Below are 25,163 nucleotides of genomic sequence, written 5' to 3'. Positions count from 1 at the left end.
ACTGTCTGAATCCATCTGAGCCTGGTGCTTTCTGTTTGGAAGGTTATTAGTTATTGATTTAATTTCTCAAATAGATAAAAGCTGGTTTAGATTGTCTATTTCTTCTTGTGCAAGTTTTGGAAGATGGTACCCTTAAGAAATTGGTTCATTTCATCTAAATTATCAAATTTGTGGGCATGGGGTTGTTTTTAAGATTCCTTGATTATCCTTTTAATGTCCATGTGCTCTGCAGTGGTGTCCCCTTCTTCATTCCTTATAGTAGTGATTTGTGTTCTCCTTTTTTCTTAGACGAGCTACAGGTGTATTGCGCTGCTTGATCCTTTAAAAGAACCAGCTTTTGACTTAGTTGAGTTTATTGATTTACTGGTTTCAATTTCATTGATTTCTGCTCTAATTCTTATTTCTTTTCTTCTGCTTACTTTGGATTTAATTTACTCTTCTTTTTTTCTGATTTCCTGAAGTGGAAACTTAGATCTTAATTTCATATCTTCCTTCTTTTCTCTTATATGTGTTTAAAGCTGTAAGTTTCCTTCTAAACAGTGCTTTCACTGCATCCCACAAATTTTTGGCTGTGTTCTCATTTTCCTTTAGTTATAAATATTTTTAATTTTCTCTTGGTTTCTTCTGTGACTTGTGTGTTATTTAGAAGTTGTGTTTGTTTGTTTGTTTAGCTCCCTGGGCCACCGCTGCTCCAGCCCGGCCCAGCCCAGCCCAGCCGGGCCCCTCTCGCAGAAAGGGAGACTCGGGGGTGCCTTCCTCCTGCAGGGGAGCAAAGAAGGGAGGAGAGTGAAGGAGGGGAATCAGTGCATTCTGAGGCGGGGCTGGGCTGACCTCCAGGTTCCAGGTGCTGCCACCCGCTGCCGCCGCCGGCTCCGCACACCTGCAAGTATTTTTTAATCTCCAAGTAGCTGAAGATTTTCCAGCTGCTTTTTTGTTTTTGATATCTAGTTAATTGCATTGTTATCTAAGAGCACATCACTATGATTTTTCTTCTTTTATATTTGCTAAAAGGTGTATTTTATGGTCTGTTACTTGGTCTGTCTTGGTAAATGCTCCGTTTGAGTCTGAAGAGACTGTGCTTCCTGCTGCTGCTGGTGAAGTCACGTGCAGGTGTCAACTGTAGCCGGTTGTTTGATGAGGCTGTGGAGTCCAGATCCGTCCTCGCTGATCTCTGCCTGCTGGATCTGTCCGTTTCTGACGGGGGCTGGGAGCTTCCAGCTGTGGTGCTGGGTTCGCTGTCCTTGCAGTTCCGTCAGTTTGGCCTCACGTGTCTGTGCTCTGTTGCTGGGGGCGGACGGGCTGAAGGGTTGTTCCTCTTCCTGGAGAACCGGCCCCTTTATTATTATGAAGTGCTTCTCCTCATTGCTCATATCTTTCTTTGCTCTGAAGTCTTTTCTGCCTGAAATTAATGTAGCCACTCCCATCTTCTTGTGAATAGTGTTAGCATAGTATGTCATTCTCCACCCATTTACTCCTAATCTCTCTGTGTCTTTGTATTTAAGGTGTGTTTCCTGTAGACAACATACATTTAAGCCTTGTTTTTGGACCCGCTCCGATGATCTGTCTTTTGCCTGGTGTATGTAGACCACGGACCTTTAAAGCGCCTGTGGTGCATCAGTATCTGTGGTGCTTGCCACTGCTCTCTATTCTTTGCACTTGCTCTTTGCGCCCGGTTTTGTCTTCCACTCTGTTCCTGTTATTTTGCTGTTCATCTTTGCTCATCAGTGTGGTGTCTTTCTTTTGACTGTGAATTTTTCTTCTCCTTTGGGGCTCTGTTCCAGCTGCTGTTTCCGATACGGGCGTTTACTTCAGCCCACTAATTTTTTCATCTCTTATGTAAATATCCAATTTAATTTAGGTTGTTTTATGCTTTTAATAAATTAATTTATCTGATATTGCTTGAATTTTTGTGGTTAAATATATGACGCTATTTCTTAGAAGATAATTTTGGAGATACTCATTGTAGGTGCGCCATTGGATAGCTGGTAAATGACAGGCATGGCCTCTCCCTTTACACGTGGAGTTCATACCAAAACATGGAAGATGATACCATTTGTCTGAGGAAACCAGTGGCAGACTGGCCAAGAATGACGTCACCTAGTATCTAGAGAAGTGCAACCTTTATTTAAATTGAGAATCATTATACTTCTAACCATAAGTAGAGAGATTAAAGCAGTACTTACAAAGGCATTTTATTCAATTATATATGAATATTTATTTTAAGCCTAAAATATTTAGATGGATAGTTTTTCTTCACTATCAATTGTTTGGTTAAAAAATTAACATTTAATACAAATATTTTTCATAACAGTTCTCAAACTACTGATATTCTCTTTATTTAATTTGTGATATTTTGTATTAAAATCAGGGTGACCAGCCTCCCTAGCTGGTCTGGATCATCCTCAGCCCCTGTTGTCTGATGTAATTAAATCAGTGCTCACTTTCGCTCTCAAAGCTCTGTTGGCCCAATGATACGGTATAATATCCTCGTGTGTGATCAGGGCAGAACGTCACGTGGTGGAAGTAATTACATTCTAGGCTTTTGTCCACTTGTGGGGCCCAGAGTTACGGATAATTGTGACACTGCCTTGCACATAGCAGGTGTTCAGTATTTGTCATGTAAACAAACAATCCAAAATGGCAAATACTAAAGAGTGTAGGTTTTATAACGTGATCTTATATCTTTATTATATCCTTGATTCTTGGCATTCTGTGTCCCGGTAATTTGCCAAGACTTGACATGTGCTGATGAAGCCGAAACTCTGTTCTTGGCGTCCAGTCCTTCCTAGAGATGGGCTGCGTCCTGTCGGACACCTGGCTGCTAGAGCACAGGAGTCTCTTCTCTTCACAAGCATTCTTAAGAGCGTAACAGGTAAGCAGGTTTGTCAGAGCAGAGAATGTATTCTGAATAAAGGCAGATGGCCTCATGTGCTTTTAGTGTTTAATCAGTTAGGAAAGCATTTAATTTATGAAAGATAAATCCAAATGACCAGTGTCTTAAAATACAGGGTTTTTTTTTTTATCACATTGTAAATAGTCTGATGATAGGCAATTGCTGGCTTAACTTTAGCTGCCCAGTGATGCTTTCCAGCGTCCTCGACATGCAGGCCTCTTCCTCGTGTCTTATTCCTGGTCAGCTGGACCTCGCCAGGTTGTTCTCCCCTTCCGCGGCTCGCTCTGCCCTTCTGTGGCTCGCTCTCCCCTTCATTCCCCTCCTGCTGGAGCTGAGGGCCACCTGGATTCTCTTGACCGTTGTTGGGAGTCCTAATACTTTGACACTTGTTCCTATCTTGTGTCCTTACCATTGGTCCTTGCCACCTGCCCTTGGCATTTACCGTTCACCTCATATGGACTCAACATTTTGGCCACAACTCTGCTTAAAAATATTAGATAATTGTATTGTTTTTTATTTTGAAAATGAAACAACCAGAGATCACTTATGTATGAAAGTCCTTGCCACGTGTCTTTCAAAATCAGATGAATAATTCACTTTTATATTAGACATTACACATTATACATACAGTTTCATTTTTAAAGATCTCTCACACTTGATAATGAGTATATTCTTTAAGCTGCTTAAATAGCAGAGCATGACAAGTGATTTTAGGGCCCCAGAAATGAATTCTTAGACCAGTTTAAATCTACCTTGTAAAAGGGGGACTTGCTGGTGACACTAAAGATGAGGAGGGAACCAACGAGAGAAACAGAAGTTGTAACTGATTTATTTCTTTACTGAACAGTCCCTTCAAAGCTCGTCCCCAACCACAATTAAATCGCAGTTAACCACAACTAACATGCATGTCACAGTTGGAAACCAGCTGTGGACTCACACCAATGGCAGGCAGAGGGCAGCTTATAGTTTCACTGAAACAACTAGCAGTCACCGTCTCCTTTTGACTAAACCCAAACAGAACAGCCACATGTCAGAGCATGATTCTTGAATTACAGCATCTTTCTTAATGGAGAAGAGCAAATAGTCTTGCCTAAGGACCAGTTTAGCCAACATTACAGAAGACCCAATGCGTTTTTAAGTTATGAAGTCGAGTTAAAGTATCATTTTAAATATAAAAATGACAAGCATATGAGTTGTTAGTATGTTTTATAATCTTTATTTCCATTTATTTCATGTTGGAATTGCCTTCCTCGAACATGTATTTTAAAAATCAACTAATTTTAGAAGTTTATCCCTAAAAGCGTTAGGAAACAAACAGATGAAAATGTTTCTTCCCTTAATTTCAGGGAATCTTTGTGCCCTTCAGAGACATCCCTATGCTACACTTCTTCTGAAATCTTTCCTTAATTTAAGTGCACACCAGAAAGGGTGCAGTGCTGAACTTTGAACAATTCTTTGAAGAATCAGAATCAGAACTGAAGGAGTGTGTCCCTTCACACGGCTGCTGCTCTTACTTTGGAGAACAGCACGTGTCTGTGGGCCTTATTTTTTTCTTAGACCATAATGCTGTTTCCTGCAGCATTTTGTGAGCGTGCCCTCAGTGATCAGCCTTTTCGGCAGCATTAAACGCATGAGGGCCTCACTCTACTAGGTGTGTTTGATGTTTCAGCAGAGGAACTTGACGTGTGGGGAAGCTAAGTTCTAACGTGAAATCGCTGATGGCTGCACTTGATTTAAACTATACACAGTGGCCTCTGGATCTGTGGGCCCCCAGATCCACAACCACATTTTCCACCTTGCCCTCTAGGGCAAGTCACTCACTCCCCGCCCTCCCTCCGGCTTGGCTTTGCTGGATTCAGCCCTGGTGGCGGTGATGAGGTCAGAGGGTGGGAGGAGACAGGTTGGGGTGTTTGCGTCCTTGGCTTCCTCCCGTGGGCCGCTGGTTTAACAGCGCTTCTGGGGGGAGCCCTCCCCACACGTACAGCCCTGGCTGCCTGTCTTGGCCCCTCCAGGCCCAGGCTGGGGGCCTGCCCGCCGGCACTGGCCCTCACTGCCTGTCATTCCTCAGTTTCCCCTGCCACCTGCCCACGCCCATCCTCCGGTTCTCCCGGGAGGCTCATCGGTCCTGTGCCGGGACCCCGGCCGCGAGAACCTTGTACTGAAGTAGGTGGCGTTACTGTGTTTTACACCTGGCTGCGGCTCTTCATTTTTTCCCACTTCCAGCGTTAGTTGAGATTTGGGAGGCTGGAGTGAGGGCAGAGAATTCGAGGTGCGGCATCCTATCTTCCCAGCTCTCTGTGGAAATCAAGCCGGCCTTCCAGTCTTCTCGAATTCCAGCCATTCACACAAGTGAGCAATTGTCATAGCAACCATGCGAGACTTCATTCTTTATCCGTCTTCTCGCTGCGACCTTTTATAAAGTTACTTGTAAGTTTCATCTGCATGTTTCTACTTCGCTTCCAGTAGGACAGCGTGTCCTTGGCTGATCGACTTTACAAAGTGGGTGGTGTCGGATGGGGGAGCAGGCGGAGAGGATGGAATGAGAGACCTGGGACTTCCATTTTGACCCCAGACCCTCACCTGAGATCCTGCGGGGTGGGTGGTTTCGTTCCTCTTCCTTTTGTAAAGTTCTGTGATTCTGTGATCTTCTGATGTGGGAGAGAACTTTAAAGTCAGACAACACTGGGAAGGCAAATGCCTGCACGGGTGAGAGGGCGCTCGCCTTCAGGGCGGGAGTCTGCCCATCTGTGTGCTTTCCAGCTGCTGCCTGGTCGGGGATGATGCGTGGGGGTGGGGCGCAGCCAGAGGGGAGAGGAGGACAGAGAGGGGGATGTGTTGCCATTGTAACTCCTGCGGATGCAGACGTGGATCCTGTGGAGGCTGACAGGTTTCATCCTGGCCCTCCCTCCACTGTCTCGAATCCTACCCTCTGTTTCCACTGCCGTCACCGCAGTTCAGGCTGCTGGCTCCGCACAGCTGGACACTGCGTGTTCTCTTAAGCGCTCCCTCCACAGCCCCTGCCACAGTTCTACAGTTAGCTCCCCCCTGAGCAGACCTGAGTGATCGCTTTAAAACGAGGTTCCTGTCACTCTTCTACAGCCTCAGCGTCAGACTGGGAACAAGAGTTAGACTCCATTCTTGTCTCGAGACTTCGCAGCACCCCACGCCCCCCCCCTCATTGCGCCCTTCCTGCCAGACTGGCTTTCCTGCTGTTTCTCGAACACACCACACTACCTACGTGTCAGGGCTTCTCCACGTGCTGTCATCTCCACCGGAACTCTCACTCGTCTTCGTATTTTTGCCTCTTTCAAAGTATTTTTCAACACAGACTCGTTAAGTGAAAACGTCTCCTGCATTTTCTGCTTCTCCCCTTCGGAACGTTGGTGTGTTTTGTCCACGACTGTAACTGTGCCTGATGCCTACAGGCGTGCAGGACTCTTGGAGTAAATGAATGCAGTCAGCCCCCCGAAGCGACTCGCCCAGGAATCGCTGTGGCGTGGGCGCCGTGTTGGGCTCTGACTGCAGTGTTGTTGGTGACGAGACACACAAGATCGCACCAAGAGCAGACTTAGCATGAACTCCACCCCTAGCAGAGCTGGTTATCAGAATGCATAAGAAGTAGGTCCGTATTCCATCCACAGAAAGAAAGAAACCGGTTCCAGTCCAGGTTAGGATTTCCGGACAACCATGACCACCTAACTGATTTCTCACTGAGATTAAAAACAAGTAATTTTTATTTACTAAAGGCATTTAATGCACATTTTCTTACTTGTTTTATTTCTATTTGTTTGGTTACCAGTAAAGTACTGCAAAATGGTTTTGTCTGAGTAATTTTGCCGATGAGATCTAGATGGTAAGTAGGCGACGATCTTCTCAGCCCTGGTGGAAGCAGCGCTACCTGTGAAATCCCGTCCAGGGAGAAAACTGGCTCCACTTGTCTTCCAGTGCCCATCCTCTTAACTTCTTTTCATAGATTTATGAGTTAAGAAATTTATGAGCTAAGAAATCTTTTTTGAGAGAAAGCTTATTAGAATATTCAGCCAAGAGAAATAAATGTTGATTTTTTTTTAGTGAACGTAGATTGAGATTGAATTGTTTTCAGTTCATGAGATAATTATTTGCAAACAGAATAATAGTTTTTTTCATCTTCTATTTCTGTTTAAATCAATTTACCTGTTGAGCAAACAAATACACTCATTGCTTTAGAAGCCCAAAGCGAGAAATAAGTACTCTTTCTTTAAACCACAAAGTGTTTATGAAGCTACCTCATCAAGATGACATGGGGTTTCCTGATCGCCTTAAGGGATTTGTGCCTTTCCCATGGCGTCTGCTTTGGGGTCACAGGATGGGTCACATACGTCTCATCGACATTTCTGAAGTTGCCTAGCCCGCTCTGTTAGAGACATGATGCCCTTTTGATATGTGTCCTGATGAAAAGGAAGGTTTTAGAAGATATTTAATTAGGCTAATGGGCTAAACGAAATTGGCTGATGGAAAATAAAAGAAACTTATTAGTGACTGGCTTCAAAGACATGGATAATAGACAAAGCTGGAGCCCCCAGATATCCAGGAATCTCTGCTTGGGGGACGCCACTAAATCAGAGAGCTCTGCCAAACTCTGCCTGCCTGGTGGGACAGGCTCAGGACCGGAGCCAGACTGTGCCCACGATGAGGGTGTTTATGCACCTGCAGGAAGTCAGGCAGCCTTAGCAGCCGTGGATTCCTCAGACTCATAAAATTTAGGTAGGAGGTGGAATATTACCAGCTTGTCACTTGCTACACAGTTTTGTATCTTTTTTGATAATTTGCCTTTTAACATTATGTGATTTGCTTTGTAAATGTTAAAGTCAGCATGTTAAGATCTCTTAATAACTAGTGCTTAGTGCTACCCTTAAGGGTAGACTTTTTTGGGGTAATCATTTGGGGTAATCACGTGCCATTAGACCAAATCCAGTAAAATTAGAGGGGAGATGTCTGTTTGAATTCCTTTACGTGATTTTTATTTTTCCTCAAGAGGAAAGATTAAACCAAACCATACATAGGAAGAAAAGTCAGACACGCAACACACCATTGTGAGTGCAGAGCAGCTGGAGAGAAGGCTCCTTTCACCCAGAAGCTGGAGTTTGCACGGGGTTTGGGGACACTGTTCTCTGCCCGTGGGGAGGTGGGAGAGAGTTCTGGAAATCTACACCTACTCTGGCCTAGTCTTGCGCTATTTACGCCTGGGAGGAATCATGTCGTTTCTTTGCACCTCAGATTTCCCTTATATGAAATGACAGGATTGGGATAGATTTTTTTTCAAGGTTACTTCCCACGCTAAATTTCCAAAATTCCATGAACATGAAAATCTGGCTCGTATACCCGGAGATCCCAGCGGCCTCGCAGCCGCGCCCACAGTGCAGTTTATCCCAGCAGTGACCCTGAGCAGTAGCACTGAGGCGGCAGGAGCATTTGCTGTACTGGTCATGCAACTCGTGATGGAAGTGACTGGTGGTCTTACAATTAAAGCAGAACTATTTTTCAATTCTTTACTTTCTTGCCTGTTTGTTGTAGTTGCTTAACGCTATCTTTCCCCCATCATGAAGCAATGCCCACTGTTAGCCCCACTCACTCCTGAAAATACAGACATCTTTCTAGTTGTTAGTATAAATGTGCAAATGCTGCGGTGACCAGTTTTATATTACTGTGTTCTAGAGACCGTGTCATTGGTTTGATGATGACTGCCTGTGATCTTTGTTCTGTGACAAAACTGTGGCCAGTAACACGACTGACTGCAAATGATATATATGCAGAATTCTGGGCTGAGGTAGGTTCCTTGATTTTTATATGAATGCAGATAATTTCAAGAAATGAGAAAAAATTTGAGGAGAAATTAAATATATGGATAACTTAGTAACAATGTCTTAGTTGCTCACATGATAGCTCATTGCTTCAAAAAACTATTGTTTAGCATTTATACAGATAGAAAGTAAGAACCATCATTCTGTTACATCTGACTTGAACATGTGTGTAAATTCTCTGATCTCAACTGAAGTAATTCAGGAACTGATTCACTGAACAACAGTGCAACAGTTTTCCTTATTTAATAGCCAATCTTTTGTCATTCATTCAACAAACATTACTGTCATCTACTTTGTCAGCCACTGGGAAAAGTACTGAGGGACCCACATTATTATGGGCTGTATGTCCCTGCAGCTAGAAATTTGAGAGAACAATCATTTTTTACCCTAGAAATATGAGATTATGTAAATGACCAGTCAGCTCACCTGTACATCGTGAGTCCTGTAGGACACGTGGGGTATTAATTAGTTCATGATGTGCATGACGTGAAACAGCCGTGTGAATTACGCTCCTGAACACCTGTTCCTGCCTGAGTGGTCTAAATTATCAAAATTATGTGTTCCACTCCTCGATTTGTCCTCTGAATTGTCCATGAATAAGCAGAAGACAATTCTTGTGTTCGAATGAATCACGAACACCTAGGTCCCTGCATATTCAGAGAGCACTTCATGAAAAAAATTATAAAGCACTGGTGCACCTCATTTGGTTTGAAGAAGTAAAGGTAAATTTGGAGGACAAAGAGTTTGGCATTTAGTTGATGCTTCAAACTGTAAGCCTCATCCATACAGAAGAATGAATGTAAAAAGTGGAAAAAAAAACAACAGTACAGCGCCCCGGTAATGATTAGTAGAAACGGTCTATAATGTTCATTTGTTTCCTGATACTAAAGCCAAAGAATTCTTGCTGGGTGAGGCCCTGAGGCCTCGAGCTGGTTATGCCCGTGGTGTTATTTCTCCAGAACGCCTCGTGCATTGCATGTGTGTGCTCTTGCGTGGTGTTTTCTTCTTTATTTTATTTTGTGCGTGTGTCAAAATATAGTGACTACCAGACTCAGTTAGGAAGATTGTTTTCAGATGTACACTTCTGAGCTGTGATATTTGACTCTGTTATCACAGCTTAACTGGCATGTGGTGCTAAAGCAGTAACCTAAACTCTGACTATCACATAAGAAAGCTTACCTGAAGCCGCTTGTTTTGCAGACACTTACTTATTTAACTATGGCATGTTTCATGCTTTACCTGTATTTGTGTCCTGAAGTATGAATCGAAGCGTGGCAGGCACGTTGTGCGGGTTTTTTCTCCCCCTCTGTTCCTCTCCGGTTGAACAGTCCTCAGAAGTTAGTCAAACTCCCGACAGACGCCGTCCTCAGGGACCTGGTGGTCCATGTCGTCACCACGCCTGGCCAGTAGATTGTCTAGGTGTTCGTGAAGTGCACACTCCCCTCCTCATGCCCCGTCTCGCCCCACTTCAGGCCTCGCCCAGGTCATCACTGCAGCGTCCTAACTGGACTCCCAGCCTTTGCCTCTCAGAGTCAGCGGAACAGTACGGTTAAGAGTCTGGTCTTTGGTGTCCTGTGGCTTGACATTAAAATCCTGCTTTGGTACTTGGAATGAAAACTCAGGCCAGTTTTCTGGCCTCTCTCTGTGTCTGGGGGCCACACTGGCCAGTTTGGGGTGACTTTAATTCTGGTCACATTGGTGCCCTGCCTCCAACGTCCATCTCTCCGTGCTGTCGTGATACAGACGGAAGCTGTGAACTGGATCCTAAAGCCCCCTCACTGCCTCTCCCAGCTGTTGCGCGTCTCGGCCCCCCTGGGCTTTTTACTCGAGTCCGTCTCGCGGCCGTCCAGGGCCATCTGCCGGGAGCCCCTCCCTCGGCCCCCGCACCCCTCCCCCCTCGGCCCAGCCGGCCAGCCCTCCCGCACGCTCGGGCAGGGTGCCCGGCCGTCCTCCTCGGCATTGATCCTTATTTCTAGGTCCACAGTCAGATCCTTGCTTATTTTAAGTCTTTCTATGTTTTAGGCTTGTAAGATCCTTGCGCAGGGCGCCCAGTTAGTTCCATTCACATCGGACAGAAGAGAAAAAAAGTCTGACAGCTATGGGTGTTCACATCGGAAGCGGTGACACCAGAGCAGACGCTAGACTTCAGGTGCCTTTATGCTGCCAAGACAAGCGCCCTTGTCCTCCACGTGAACACTCTCAACAAGGGTCACAGCGACTTGTTCCTAGACGCGGTCTCGGCAAACCCAGGAGGGCTTTAGTTGTTCCGTGCTTCTGATTTCTGAAAGCCAGCCTAACTAAAGTAACCCAAATAATAAAATAATTAAGAAATGTGAGGGGAGAGTGGGGTTTTAGGGAAAAATTAGGGAATGTTAAGGAAGGAGATGTTAACAGTCTTTAACCTTAAAAAACAAATAAAAAGAATAAGATAATTTTTTAAATCTATAAAATGAGAATAATGATATCTAACTCATAGTGTTTCCTGAAGGGTAAATGAAGTATTTACACGCTGCCCAGCCCAGAGCCTGCAGTACAGTGAACCTTTAATAAGTGTCTGTACTTGTGACCTTTCCGATGACCCGTAGCCACTGCGCTGTACCTTTACTGACACGTCTTAGCGGACTGCTGTTTCCTGGTGTGTCAGCCTTCCTCTCTAAGGCCCAGCTCACCAGCCAGGGCACATGAGAAGTCATCAGAAAAGTCAGATGAAGGCCTGGAGGTTATTTCAGTTCTCTTCTTGTTGTTCCTCCTCATGCATTTACTGTGTCTCCTCTTATTTTAACCTTTCCTGACTTCTACAAAACGAAACCAGCAGCGATGCTGAGGTCTGGTAGCCCCGTGCAGGGGGAGAAACCCATCAGGATGAAAGCCAACAATGCACATGATGCTTTTTATGATTCTGATGTTCATTTGGGTCCATAACCAGAAACGTTCTTCATTTCAAAGAAAACCAATGAATAAGAAGGGAAGAACTCATTAATACCAAAGTTGTACACTGTTTACAAAATTGAGAGAGCCTGGTCCCCCTGTCTCCCCAGGGGGATGAGATGAAGAAGCTGGGGATACAGCCGATTCCCATGATGGACAGAGACAAGAAGGACGAGGTCCCGCAAGGCCAGGTATGGACGTGCCGCCAGGTCCGGTCACTGACGGCCGCCGAGCAAGTGCTGTGTGAATAGGAAGCGGCCACCGCCTAGGGAAGCCGGAGTCACTTGGGTCTGCTCCGTTTAGATGGAGTTTGGGGATAATGTGGCCAGACTGGGAGATCCTGGGCTTATTTAAAGATTTCACAACTATTGTTCTCATTGCATTTTTCTACAGACGTAATTGCAGTAAATTTTAGGTTTTCTTTTCTGACGTGAAACAGAGGGGGTGGTGAATTTGAATTGTTACCGTTTCTAACAAGCAGAAACTATTTTGTCGTCGAATGTGCAGAGGTATTCTGGGGAGAGGGACACTGTAGATCTGGATTCGGTCTCGTTTTCCTAACAAAGAATGCACAGCATTCTGGGACATTGCGAGTTGTGTCTTACCACAAAGTGGCATCTGTTACTCTCTTTTCAGGTCTTACTGCCTCATTTATGTTAATGTTTGATGTTTTGAGAGCTCTTGTGCTTTGTAAGTTGTGTGTGTATGTGTGTGTGTGTGTGTGGAGTGACGAATTCCTTTGATCGCAGTCTGTGTAAACTGTCAGTCTTCGTAAACTGTCAGTCTTCTTCCCGTCATAATAAGGATGTTAGTTATTGACAAATAATCATTATATAGCACTTGGTTTAGAAAACATCTCAGGAAATTCACGAGATAATGGTTTTAGGTAAGTTCTCAAATTTTCCCACTTTATTTAGACTTAATTTACTGGCTGTTAACACAGAAGTACAGATGTGTCCCCAGCTCCCAGGGGCACCAGCTCAGCAAGGGGCGGCGTGATTTTCTCGTTTTCGCTGCCCCGGGGATTGTTCACCAGTTAACTTAACCTTAACCAGTCCTTCCAGCGGGAGGCGCGCCTGCCCCTGCCCTGCTGACCGCACGCGGACGTGCTGTCGTGCGTGCTGCACGTGCATGTCGCGGTTTAGTTTTATTTTCCTGTTGTTTCTGGGACTCGCCCGAGTGTGTGTTCACAGCAGCTGTTGTTTCTTGTCTTGTGTCTGCTTTTCATGGCATGTTGGGAAAGTCCTGCCCGACCCTGAGGGTATACAAACATTTGCCTGTATTTTCTACAGTGACTTTGTTTCATCCCTTTATATTTGATTTGTTAATTCATTTGGAGTTTAGCCTGTTATGCAGTTTCAGACCGGGATCTCAGTGTTTTTCCTTGTAGACGGTTAAGCAGTTGCCCCAGCACCGCCAGGTTACAGAGCAGACCTGAGCTCTCATCAGGGCATGGGCTCTGTTCTCGTGTTATTTCTTCAAGAGAGTAGTTTGTTTTTTCCTAAAATTCCAGATCCATTCAGTTTTAAATGAAATATTTCTGTGGTCAGCTAGTATTTGACCAAATACATTGCTTCTGACTTGTGATTACTATGAAATTATTCTTTGTGATAATAATAAAAGACTCTAACTTCCAATAATTAATCTCTTCCTTGAGATCTTCTGCTCTGTGGCATCTGCTAAATATTAAAATAAGGAAGTCTGCATGAACTATAAAGTTAGAGGTGGACATGCATGAGCGTTACTCTAGTGAGAATGCCGTGATGGTGCACTTTACCGCAGGCGAGCGCAGAGAGGAGCCATGGAGATGTGGTTCTTCTGTATTCTTTGGTGTGTCTCACTGAAGTGCAGTTTTTTAAAGAGATTGGTAAGCCGTGGTTTGGCGGTCACTTGATCCATGGAGCCAGTTTGATCTTGTGCGTGTTGACAGCCTCCTGGCGATTATTTATAGCCGGACAATCTGTCTTCTCTCGTTAGTAGTCCAGCAGGCCTTTGATATCTGGCCTGCAGTCGGATCCAACGTCATTTATTTGCACAGTGGCCCAGAACTCCTAATAAAATGTTCTTCAATATATTTTTTAAAGTATCGCAGATAAAAAACTCTGAATTCTGACGTACTAAGGGAACGTTCACTGTGAGGATGATGAGAAAGTCAGTGAGATTTGCTGTAGGTCAAAAACAGGGAGGGAGGAGATGGAGGAGAGTTCAGTAAACCGAGTAAATTACCAAGAGCCTAGAGGGGTAGCGAGCAAACAGCCGCCAGGTGGTCCCTGAACATCACGGTGGGGAGAAAACGTCCGGGCAGAGCAGATGCCCAGCGCGGGAAGCGCTGGCTCTGACCAGGGGTGAGAGCAGGACTTGAATTACAGCTCACCTGATGGGTGAGCAGAGTCCTGTTCGGTGTTGTGCTTGGCTTGTGGATTAGCTTCTTTTTATTTTTAAATTTTACGTGTTTCATTTTGTGAATGTACTTAATGCATTTTTAACTACAGTGATCTGTGGTGACCTACAGCAGTGTTCACGGAGCCCAGATGTCGCACAGCAAAGCTAGAACTTTCAGGATTGTCTTGTTTTGTTTGACACCTTTACTGCATGATCCCTGTACAGTAAACCACAACCTTCAGGCGTACACTTTGATGACTTGATAGATGTGCACACCAGGGAAACCACCACCACAGGCGAGACCCTGACACCTCTGTCTCTCCCCGGAGGTGCAGACGTCCAGTTCCCAGTGCTCCCTTCCCACCCCCTCCCCCCTCTGGTAACCGTGAGTTTGCTCCCTATGCCTGTGAGTCTGTTTCTGTTTTGTAGAGAAGTTCGTTTGTGCCCTCTTATTTAGAGTCCACATATAAGTGACATAGGGTATTTTTCTTTCCCTTCCTGACTGACTTCACTTAGAATGACATGTGTTCGGGGGGAGGCTTGGGAGGCAGAAAGCTCGCGCGTGGAGCGCGGGGCCACTGGGCTGCTAACGTGTGCTTGTGTTTCCCGCCCTCGGTCGGCTCCGAGCAGCTCGGGTTCTACAACGCCGTGGCCATCCCCTGCTACACCACCCTCACGCAGATCTTCCCCCCGACGGAGCCCCTCCTGACGGCGTGCAGGTACGTCGGCGCTTCAGCCTCTGTGTGTTGTTTGAAAAGATTGCCAAGACTGTGCAGGAGTTTTCATTCCATCAACGTGTGCATGGGTCTTACCTACAGCTTATAATAAATGTAATTTTATGTGCTGTGTGTTTGCCTGTGTAACAGGCATATGTCAAGAGTATTTACTCACAAAGTCATTCACTCACCAAAAAGGAAAGAGTTTTTTTTGTTTTTTTTTTTTTAATGACTTAGAGATCCCTGCCCAGTGCTGTTTTTAAAAAGACAGTGAGGTCTGTTCTGGGCTGCTTGTGTGGAAAGGGTCTCAGTTTAAATGACACAGTTTATTGTTATAAGGGAAGAAGGGGGATCTTGAGTGGGACCTTAAGTGTCACTTTCTTCCCGAGGGAAATGTGAACCTCAGTTGATTTGTTCTAGTTCAGATTTCTGTGTGTCCTTCCACCATCTTTTCTAAGAGCCAAACTCAGCTAAGAACGTTGGACATTTTTTAAGATTTTCATTTTACTTTGAAAAGAAATCCCCCTGGGGAAGGCCAAGGGCGATGAGCAGACAGCCGTGTGTTAATTCTCTGCAGGTGAATTGGTGTCAAGGCGATTTTTCTGACCACTCAGCTGGAACCGCACTTGGGGGCTGGCGTGGGCACATCCTTGAGGAGCGGAGGACAGACGTTTGACGGGACAGTTGTGAACAAATCACAGGCTTTAGTGCACTCCTGTCCTCTGCTGTTGAAACTCATCTTATAAACTGATTTTTCAGGAAAACAAACAAATAAAACTAACCAGTGAGAAGATGTAAAAAAAAATACTGCTCTTTCCTATCTCACTGATTTTCCATCTTTGCTCCTGCGGAGATGAACGGAGCAGCCCAGCTTATGCTGTTGCGCCATCACTGAGCTTAATCAGTGGTTAGTTTATTAAAACATTGCTCTGCTCCCCATGGGCAGGGCCATGCGGACAGTGTGGACTGTGAGCGAGGACGCGGGCTGGAGGGAATCAGGTTGGAAAAGTGACGTTCCACCAGAGACAAGCGAGAATGTCAATCGAAATCCGAACAGCTTGTTGTAAAAAAAAAAAAAAATTGTAGGCATTAGTGAAAAGTCCTTTTCTGCCCAAAACTGCTGTGTGTTTCGCACTGAACGTTTAGAACGAGCAGAACGAACGCTGGCTGTGGCGATCGGGCTCGGGATGGTCCCTCGGCTGTCTCAGCGGCTCCCACGCTAAACCGCATCGTTCCCGAACAGCCGTTTTGATCTTATTAACACTTAGAAAATTCATCGTGCATCACCCGTATCCAAGGAAACACAGCAGTTAGGGTGTGTCTTTTCCCAACTTATCAAAAAACCCCTTTATGTTCTGGGAAGATGATCCCGGATGACACAGCACAAAAGCTGGAAGTGCTGGACGTTTCAGGTTCTACTTCAGGGGCTGGTTTTGCCCAGCGGTGTCTGAGCACGCCTGCTGCGTACGAATTCTGTGTTTGCCGAAGTCAGGTTTTCCTTGTGACCTTGACTCTGCATGTGAGAGAGCCCAGGCCAGGTGGGAGACGCTGACCGGGACTCCGCCTGGTTTGCCGCAGGGGGCAAGGTGGTGGTCCTGCAGCGGAGCTACCAGCCCGTGGAGGGCAAAGATGCTGCCACATCTGAGCTGCGGATACTGGGAGAGAAAGGCTGGGGGGCGGCAGGGGCTGCATTTGAGACGAGAGGTCACCGAACACAAATACATACATGTGTGAAATGTCCCGTAACAAGGTCATTTCAGAGGTTTGTACCAGGTGTAACTTAGGGTGACTTTTTAATAGATGACACAGTGTTCAAAATAAGGCCGGACTAATGCCGACCGGGGGGCACACGGTCTCCCCGCAGGGGTGAGGGCCGGCTATTGGCACCGGCTTCGGACGTTCTTGCTGCTCTGGCCTCCCTTCCTTTCCACGCATCACCTCGGGCTCTTCGGTGGCAGCCCCTTCTCAAGTGCATCCTGCCCGATAAAGAAGTGACGTGTCCTGAGCGAGGGCTCCTCTTCGCCCTTGAAGCTGGAGCCGCGGGGATGAGGGCTTTGGTGGTTTGAGGCTCTTCTTGGTTCATACGGTGCGGGCGGAGCCAGGGAGACGGGCTGGTTGTTGTCACCAGAGCCCTAACAACACCAAGAGGCCACGGGGCTTGGTTTGCCGCAGGACGGCGTGGCTAGCAGTGGAGGTGGAAATCCTCCTGTAAACAGCACCTGCCGCTGCCTCTTTTCTTCCCAGGAATAACCTGAGCCAGTGGGAGAAGGTGATTCGAGGGGAGGAGAGCGCCGTGTGGATCTCGAACCCCCAGGAGGCCCAGGGGACCGCTGAGAGCTGCCTGTGAGGACGGCGCTGCTCCCCAGCCGCGGTGAGCTGCTGCGCCTCGAGGCTTCATCCTGCTTCTCTGACTTTTCGCCCTTTTATTTTTTTTGGAGGGGGGAACCTACACCTGGTGACAGGGATGCAAACCTCTACCAGAAGGCACCGCCGAGTCAGTGTGCCCCGCAGCGGCCCCCGCCTGCCCTGTGACGCAGCGCAGCCATCGGCAGGACCGGCCCGCCGGCGGCCCGCTGTCCCCGCGGCCCGCCTGCTGCGAGCGCCGGCCTGCCCTCCCGGGCTGAGTGCTGAGGCCGTAAAGCGACGAACAGGTCTTCGGGGGGTGCTGCCCACTGTGTCCTTCTCGTGAGGGTAAATCGGTACTATTATGATGTTGTACTTTGGCTGTGACTCCAGTGTTGCTCTGATGTTGTTGGTCATAAATAGGAACTTTTACACATTGCTATTGTGGGTGTTCACGCGTGACCTACTTGTAACTAGTGTGACTTGTCGCAGACGGCCTCGGACGGGTGACGTCGAGGTTACAGAGTGAGAGGGGTCCCTCTGCAGTCAGTGACGGAGGGAGACTCTGGTTTCAGAGCCTCGTGAATTTACAGCAGGTGGGCTACAGTGTATTCTTTAAGTTTATCCTAAAGGGCTTAGCTGAATAAATTTAACACTAAAAGAAGTAGATTTTCTATCCTCTTGAGAAGAGATGCAGCATTCATCATAACATCTCTCAGAACTCCGAGTGTCAGTTCAAAAGATGTCACAGAATGGATTTTTATTTTTTTTTTTTCTTGATCATCGTCTTGGCATTTCCTAAACCCTTTACATAAAGAACAAAATAAAAGCAAGGCATACAAATTTTTTTTTTCCAATGGTCAAGTCAGATGGATGTAAAACTGTGAGTTTTATTAATGATTCCTTTATGTGTTCCCTTGATGTCATTTGTAAGAGTTTAGGCTCACATTCAAAATGAAAGGTTTATTCTACAAATTACTTAATTAAAAGTCCATACGTTTCTCTTAAAATCTGAGTAAACCCTAACACGGAAGCCGTCGGTACTTTGACCGTGACTGGCTGCGCTCGCTCCCGTTGTTCCCTTTCTTTGTGCTGCGGGACCATCATCCGAGAGCGCCCTGCCCACGACGGGGCCGGGGCCGGGGCGGGGGGCAGTGCCATTGCGTCCGCGCTCGCCTCTTGTCTCTGCTCAAGAGCAGACATCCGAGCAGAATCCTGTTTCTGCAGAGTTTCCTCCGTGTGATTTTCGGTAGGCTGACACTACTCCGCAATGTACCTGTTTCAGAAGAGCATACAGAGTTCTACCCGGGCCCCTCCCTGCAAGGGCTGTAAGCCAGTCGCTCCTGGTGCATATTAACACTTCAAGGATTTTTAGCACAAGGACGTGCTCACCTCGTGCTCACCTCGGAAGCTGTGCTCAGTCCTAACCTGGAGGAATTAGAGTCTCAAGAAGGAATATAGGCTTCCCCACTTTCTCGTAGCAGGAAACTGGAATATTGCTTTTAATTAAATAAAATCTTAAACATATTCTTTTATGTAGCCAATCCTGCACACCTGGTTGTTCATATGAGCTTGGTTTTTGCTAAAAATATCAAATCAGATACTTCTACAATGTGGTTTATTTGTGTCATAGCAGAGTTAGCTCTACATAAACATTGTTCTTATTTTAAAAGTAACACTATGTGTTCAGTTTTCTTAAGGGCTTCTGAAAGCTGCATCTCTCCCTGCGTGGAGCTCCGTTTGCTATTGTAATTTTACGATATGAAGGAAAATGAAATAAAAGACAGGATACCACTGTGGCTGTGCACTTATCTGTGCGTGCAGCTACACACATGTACACAGACACACGCATGTGTGTCTGAGAGAGAAAGGGAGAGAGATCCGAACACACCTTTGAAAGATAAAAATCAGCCCCATTCTTCAAAAGCTGATTTTTTCATGTTGGCAAACACATATCGTTTAATGGAGAATTGACCAGAAAATGTCCTTTTTTGGTGTTAGTGTATTCATGGAATTGATTCTAAAAAAGTGCGTACAACCAAACTTTCTACCCAAATTTATGACGCTGGACCCACTGAATTCAACTCTAATTACGAAAGTTACTTTAGTCATTTAACTGAACCTGGAGCCTGAATTGCTGGGGGAGGGGAGACCATTTAAGACTATTGTTTAATTAAAGGGATTTTAAAAGAATGCATGAATTCTGCTTCTTGATCTGGAACACTGTCATAGGGGAGGGAATCCTACGGCTACTTTTGCATTTTAAGGTGGTTATTCTGACACGATTCTTGGGGAAAGTTGTCTGATTCTGACACAGCCAGCTGTGTTTTATGTGGCCTGTGCTTTGAACAGTCGTTTCGCAAAGAAACTTGTATGGATTTATTGGTTGGTTGATTTCTCATGAAATACTGCCTTAATAGAAGCAGAGTTTGAACAGAGAGCTGTGTTCTAATGTAAACTGTTAATCCTGCTTTTACCATGTGTGAGACTGACTTAGGAAGCAGAGATTCAGCTAAAACGAATGGGCCCAGCATGCAGTGATGTGTGGCAACAGTCTGATTTGGAAAACGCACAGTTGGGAGGATTTTGTATCTTGGCAGATTTATTTAGCAGATACACTTTTGAGTTCTGTTTCGTCTTCTCCCCAGATCTTCTCTTTAAAGGGCAGATGGTTTTATCACCAAAAGTTTCGATGAGTCTCTCATTAAGGTGGTATTTTATATTGGGCCAAAGTTTCCCTGTTCAATCTGAATTCGGTAACCAGCTGTGAGTACGTGCAGAATGTCTGATTGACGGTATTTTTTTAATTGGTTGTGCTGATTTATAATAGATACAGTTTTATCATCAAATGCAATTCTTCCATTATCTTTCCAGAGATAGCGAATATATTTTTTAACTAGAAATTTTCTTGGAAATGCATGCTAACAACAACATGAACTATTGAATTTGGGCAGTGGAATAAAATTCTAAAAAAAAAAAAAATGCAAGCATCTGATTAATTAATAGTTGATTGTGAATTAATTACACAGAAAATCTTACACAAATGCAATGGATGTGGAAAGTAATTCTCAAAAATGGCCCTTTTACTAAGGCAGGAATTGTGGTCCATTTCCCAGCTTTAGTTATTTCTGCGAAGCGCGTGAGGAACCAATCTTGGAAGAGAGGTGAAGTTCTGAAGTATTTAAGACACAGTTACCCTCCATCCTGACTCTCCTCTTGATGGAAAAGCCCCTGTGCAGATGAGTTCAGTGCTGCACGAAGTGACTTGTTCTCACAGCAACAAAACAGACTCATTCAGAACTAGAGTTGCTCAGTGTAGGTTTCCTCTTTTAGCATGCTTTTTAGATTTTTTGTCCTCTTTACTTGGTGCACTCAATCTCAGTGAGTTTTGCTTTGCTGGTGTATCCAAGCACACAAGCACACACGCACACACTTGTACGCGATGCACCGAGACGCACAAATCCTTAGCTTCCTGAATTCCTTAGTAGATTTAGTTTTGAGTATTACGTTTCCAGTCTTTTAACTCAAAAGTAAGGTTTGAGCTTTAATAATTAGGACTAAATTATTCACCATGCCTTGGCCTGAGCCTTTATTTTAAATAATTGTAATTTTAATTCTTTCATATTTTCCTTGTTTTGCTTTCTTGCTTAACTGTAATTAAAAACATTTAAAGGGACACATCCATGGTTACTTTTATCAAGTTGGAGGAATTGGGGCCATTCTCTCCTTGTCAGGTTTCTGCCTTCTATTTTCTCTCATTCACATACACCCTCATGACCACAACCCGGGAACTGTTCAGACTCAGTCTTTTTTTGGCAAGACCTTCCAAGAACTGTGACACTGATTGTGGTGTGATTCTGTGGGGTTTTTCAGGTACCGATGCATGATGTAGATTTTGAAAATCCCTTCTGTCTTTATGTATTTCAAATGCATTTGCTTTCTACCCTTGCTGATTTTATTCAGGGTTTAATTCTTTAGAGACGTATTCATTTAGTCACATTAGTACATCCCTTCTATTGCAAGTGTTAGTCTGATTTTAAAATCACTGTAGATGTAAATTAGCCGAGTGCTGTCAGGGCTCATTTGCCCTGCTCGTCTGGACCACATGGCTGCGGTATTTTTGCCTCCGCAAAAGCTTTTATCCTGATACACATTTTGCCAGTTTATTTAAACACATGTTTAAGTTAGTGATACCCAATGCAGTACCTACACTTTTTGTTTTTTGTCTTTTTTTTTTTTTTCCTGGATGTTTTGGTTGTTTCAAGCATTAGATGCAGTTATGTGATGTTGAAAACAGCAAAAGAAAGAAAAACATTACCAAGGGGTCCCAGTTCTAAATTAAAAAGATGGGACAAAATGAAGGAGATCAACGTTTTCCAAGAAACACGTTTGAAATCCAAAGAAGCATTGCTACCTTCACCCAAACCCAAGCTGCTTCTTCCTCCAGCCAGCAGTGGGCGCCAGCGCTGCTTCCTCCCTGCAGACGTGACGCTCCCAGAGTGTCTGCTGGGTGCAGATCTGTGTCACCCAAGGACCCAGGCGGAAGCTCACAGCCGAATCAAGCTTGCCGAGTAGAGACGTCGGTTTACACCCATCAAGTTTCAACTAATATTTTTCAGGAACTGTACATTTGCTGAAGTTTAAATGGAAAGTTTTATTCCTATTGCAAGTTAAGTTTTAAAAGTGTGTTATCAGGTCCTCTCGGCCACCAGAATATCATCAGGTCACCTGCGCTGCAACTTTTCTTTCTTCCTTTAGTCACCGGTCCTGCGCCGGGTCTCAGACAGCCTCGGGGAGTGACGGATGGGAAGACTGTTTTCCGTACGGTCTGCTGCAAGGTGTATCTGCTCCCTGTTCATCTCGTGCACACACTGAGTGTAGAGCAGATTGCACTGTAGAAGGTTTCTGTGCAAAGTCCCTACCCACTCACCAGACCCAGCCAGTGACCGGTTTGCAAAAAAAAAAGTGTGTGCCCCAAACACTGTGAAACAGTTACCAAAATTTGTAGAAATGCAGCATCTTGAGTCTTTCTGAGAAGAAAAGGTGACTTTATTTTACGAGTCCACGTGAACGAGAGAGAGCCTCCACCCCTCCTAGCTGAGGCGGCTGGGGGCTTGCTGGTGACCGTCTCCTCACTGCCCAGAAGCTGCCGCAGTGAGAGACGGTGGCGAGCTGGCAGAAGTATAAGGTTCACCCGCAGCCGATTTGTGGAGTCCCTGGATCCGTATCCAAAGTTTTCATGGGTTTTGTCTTGGAAGGAGAAAGAATTTCAAGTTTAACGATACCCAGCTTCATTACAGTTCATGCGCGATCAGTTTAAAAATATTTTACAGGTATCTCATATAAAAACTTTGTAAAATGCACAAGTGCAATAACTTAAAGGGGTCTTAACTTTGCATTTATAAATTATAAATATTGTACATGTGTGTAATTTTTTCATGTATTCTTTTGTGGTCTTTGTATTTAAAAGAAACCTTTACCGTTACGTTTGTATAATACAACAGTAATCACTTATCATAACCCAGGCAAGTTGTAAATAAATTCAGAATCCAGCCAGTCTGTATACACATGTGGGTGATACACTGCACAGTCTTTGTTTTATGTACATGCTTAGAGCGGCAAGGAACCTTTTGTCGATATGTAACTATACGTTGAAAGTATATATATATGTATGATACATGAAATCTATTTAGAGATGCTCATAATTTTAAAGGCTGTCCTTTGGTGTGAGTAACTGAATACAGAGTTTTTAAAATACCACCTTTCACGCTTATCATTTGTTCTCATCTGTGGGGAAGGGAAGAGATTTCGTGCGGGAAGGAGGGACAGCGGATTTGTAAGAGTTCATGTACAGACGCTCCAGGCCTTGTTTGCACACGAGACCCCAAGTTCACATCGGGGCCATGCAATGTGTTTGCTGCAGCCATTTTCTAGCAGAGAAGATGAGATGACATAAAATGTTAAGTTTTAGAAGGTGATTTATTCATGCCATTGTATAATTTGAAAGGTTGAAAGACTACCTGGGGCAAGTGTGGTCTTTTAGAAAGTCTGCTTCAGATAACACAGCTCAGAACCCTGAAACAGCCCCCCTGCCGGCAGGGTCCCAGGAATGGGCCACGTGCCCGCGGCTGAGGGCGGGAAGGGCCCCCCGGGCAGGCCTGTTCACGGGTAAGTGTGGGGATGCTTTCTGCTGGTGAAGAAGACGTTCTAGGCCGGCCTTCACATAATCTTTAATAAACTGTGATGAGTATCCCCAGGGCTTCATCTTCAAAGCACTGCTAAAAGAAACTATTATTGGGCTGTCTCTGCTCGCCGATACTGTGGGCAGGCAAGCGACAGATCCTGGGGGCCAGAGCGCTGAAGGCGAATTGTATCCCGGGACCCTCCCCGACCGCAAAGGTATCAGAGGTGCACGTGGGAGTCAATAAATGTTTACTGCAGTGCGGATCTGTTAGATTGTTCAAGACGGGCGTCCGTGGCCTTCTTAGCTAGACGAACGGGTAGAGAGACCTTAAAATGGAATTTTGCACCCCAAACCCTCACTCATGAACGCTCTCCGAATTCCCAGCCCAGCACCTGCTGTAGACAGGATTTTTTATTAAATATTCATTTCCTGTGCGACTGGATAAAATGTTCACTGAGTTAAAAATAAATTTCATGAGCTAATAGATCCAGAAACTTCTTTGGTAACTGGGGGGCAGTTGGGTGCATCTGGTCCGAATTTGAATCCTTATCTTCAGTTTTCCATCAGCCTTAACTGTCAGCAAGAGCTGTGAGGAGAGGACCACTTCCCCGTCACATCTGTTTCCTGATGCAAAAGGAGCCCTTAAGAAGCGACACTTAGCAAACAGACATTTCCCCAGCAAGGGCGCCTGGGCTGCTGGCGCGTGAGGGGGGAGGGCGGGCGGCTGGGGCTGCAGGCGGGATGGGGGTCGGCACAGGTGGGGTCTGACGGCTCCTCTCCCGGGCGCCTTCGGCCCCTTTGCCCTGACTCCCTGTGCCCTCGCTCCTTCCTGTGACGACTGTCTTCAGAGGTAGAGTTCCGGGGGCCATGAAGGTGAAACTACACACTTAACTACACCTGCTGAACGAGAGCATTGTTTAAATCTTCCAAATCGTACACGGCTGATGCTGTTCTCACGAGAGGGGTCCCAGATGATGGAACAGAAACCGACAGAAGCTTGTTCCGGCTGGGTCTCCGCCTCTCCTACACACACACACACACACCCGCCACCCCCACCTGACCCCGTAGAATACAAAGGAAGCCCCCTGCCCATGCACAACAGGTTAGGGTTTCCCTTGATTGGTGTTGAGGGGAGAAAGAAAAGTGACTGGAACCTAAGACCAGGCATTTATTTGAACATCAACTTCCAAATGTATATTTGCTAATTGGATGTATTCGGATAGCGTCGGCCTCTTTGATGTCTGTGTTATTAACTAGGGAGAACTCTCGCTCAGAGTGAGATTCTTACAGCATGGTAAATGCTCAGTCATTAGAAAAAGAGTCAAACACTCTAACATACATTATGACATTAACACGCCCAGAGAATAACGTTTACCTGCTCAACCTTGCATGAACTAAAGGAGCCATGCGTCAAAACACCTATTTGCTAAGCCCTTGACTCTGCTGATTCACAGGTGTGAATCTCATCGAGACAGCCCCTCCCACACGCACTGAGCCTGCTGTCTGTTCAGCCAAGCACCTGGCGCCCGCAGCGCTGTCACTGACACAGAACATCACCATCACACTCGGACGATGCTGCCTTCTGTCCAGGCACTGACCGTTATCCATAAAAAGTTCTCCAGCTCACCGAGTCCCCCTTAGGTATCTGCTGTCTATATTTGCGTTGCCTTCTGCTTTGGTTGGGCTCTTCTGCCTTCCTCCAAGATGCTCTGCAAATTCCAGCTGCCGGCAACCCTGCTCCAGAGGGTCTGGCCAGTGGTGCTGCTGCCAGGGCGCTCGGCCAGTTTGCGGTCATTTCCTCGCTGTGGTGAGTTGTTTCCTCAGGTCTGGCTCTGCTCCAGACCCCAGGCATCCGGCCATAAATGAAAGCAGGAGAA

At 45.7% G+C, this 25,163-nt stretch overlaps 1 protein-coding gene across 9 annotated transcripts in view; it reads left to right on the top strand.

Moving 5' to 3' along the window:
- PDE10A (phosphodiesterase 10A) overlaps window positions 1–23,663 on the top strand; it is a 537,273-nt gene extending 513,610 nt beyond the window's left edge. For 6 of the 9 annotated variants that reach the window (XM_032485326.1, XM_032485325.1, XM_032485324.1 and 3 more), the window contains 4 exons: window positions 8,588–8,699; window positions 11,772–11,852; window positions 14,674–14,762; window positions 17,004–23,663. In XM_032485326.1, coding sequence (XP_032341217.1) covers window positions 8,588–8,699; window positions 11,772–11,852; window positions 14,674–14,762; window positions 17,004–17,106 — 385 coding nt within the window. In that variant the 3' untranslated portion in view covers window positions 17,107–23,663. The remainder of the gene's footprint in view (window positions 1–8,587; window positions 8,700–11,771; window positions 11,853–14,673; window positions 14,763–17,003) is intronic. The other 3 variants (XM_032485331.1, XM_032485330.1, XM_032485329.1) reach the window with 2 other exon arrangements.
- The last annotated feature ends 1,500 nt before the right edge of the window (window positions 23,664–25,163 follow it).

The sequence above is a fragment of the Camelus ferus genome, chromosome 8 (genome assembly GCF_009834535.1).
Source record: "Camelus ferus isolate YT-003-E chromosome 8, BCGSAC_Cfer_1.0, whole genome shotgun sequence".
Classification (NCBI taxonomy): Eukaryota; Metazoa; Chordata; class Mammalia; order Artiodactyla; family Camelidae; genus Camelus; species Camelus ferus.
Note: the sequence above shows the minus strand (reverse complement) of the source record. Positions and strands in the feature narration are given on the sequence as shown.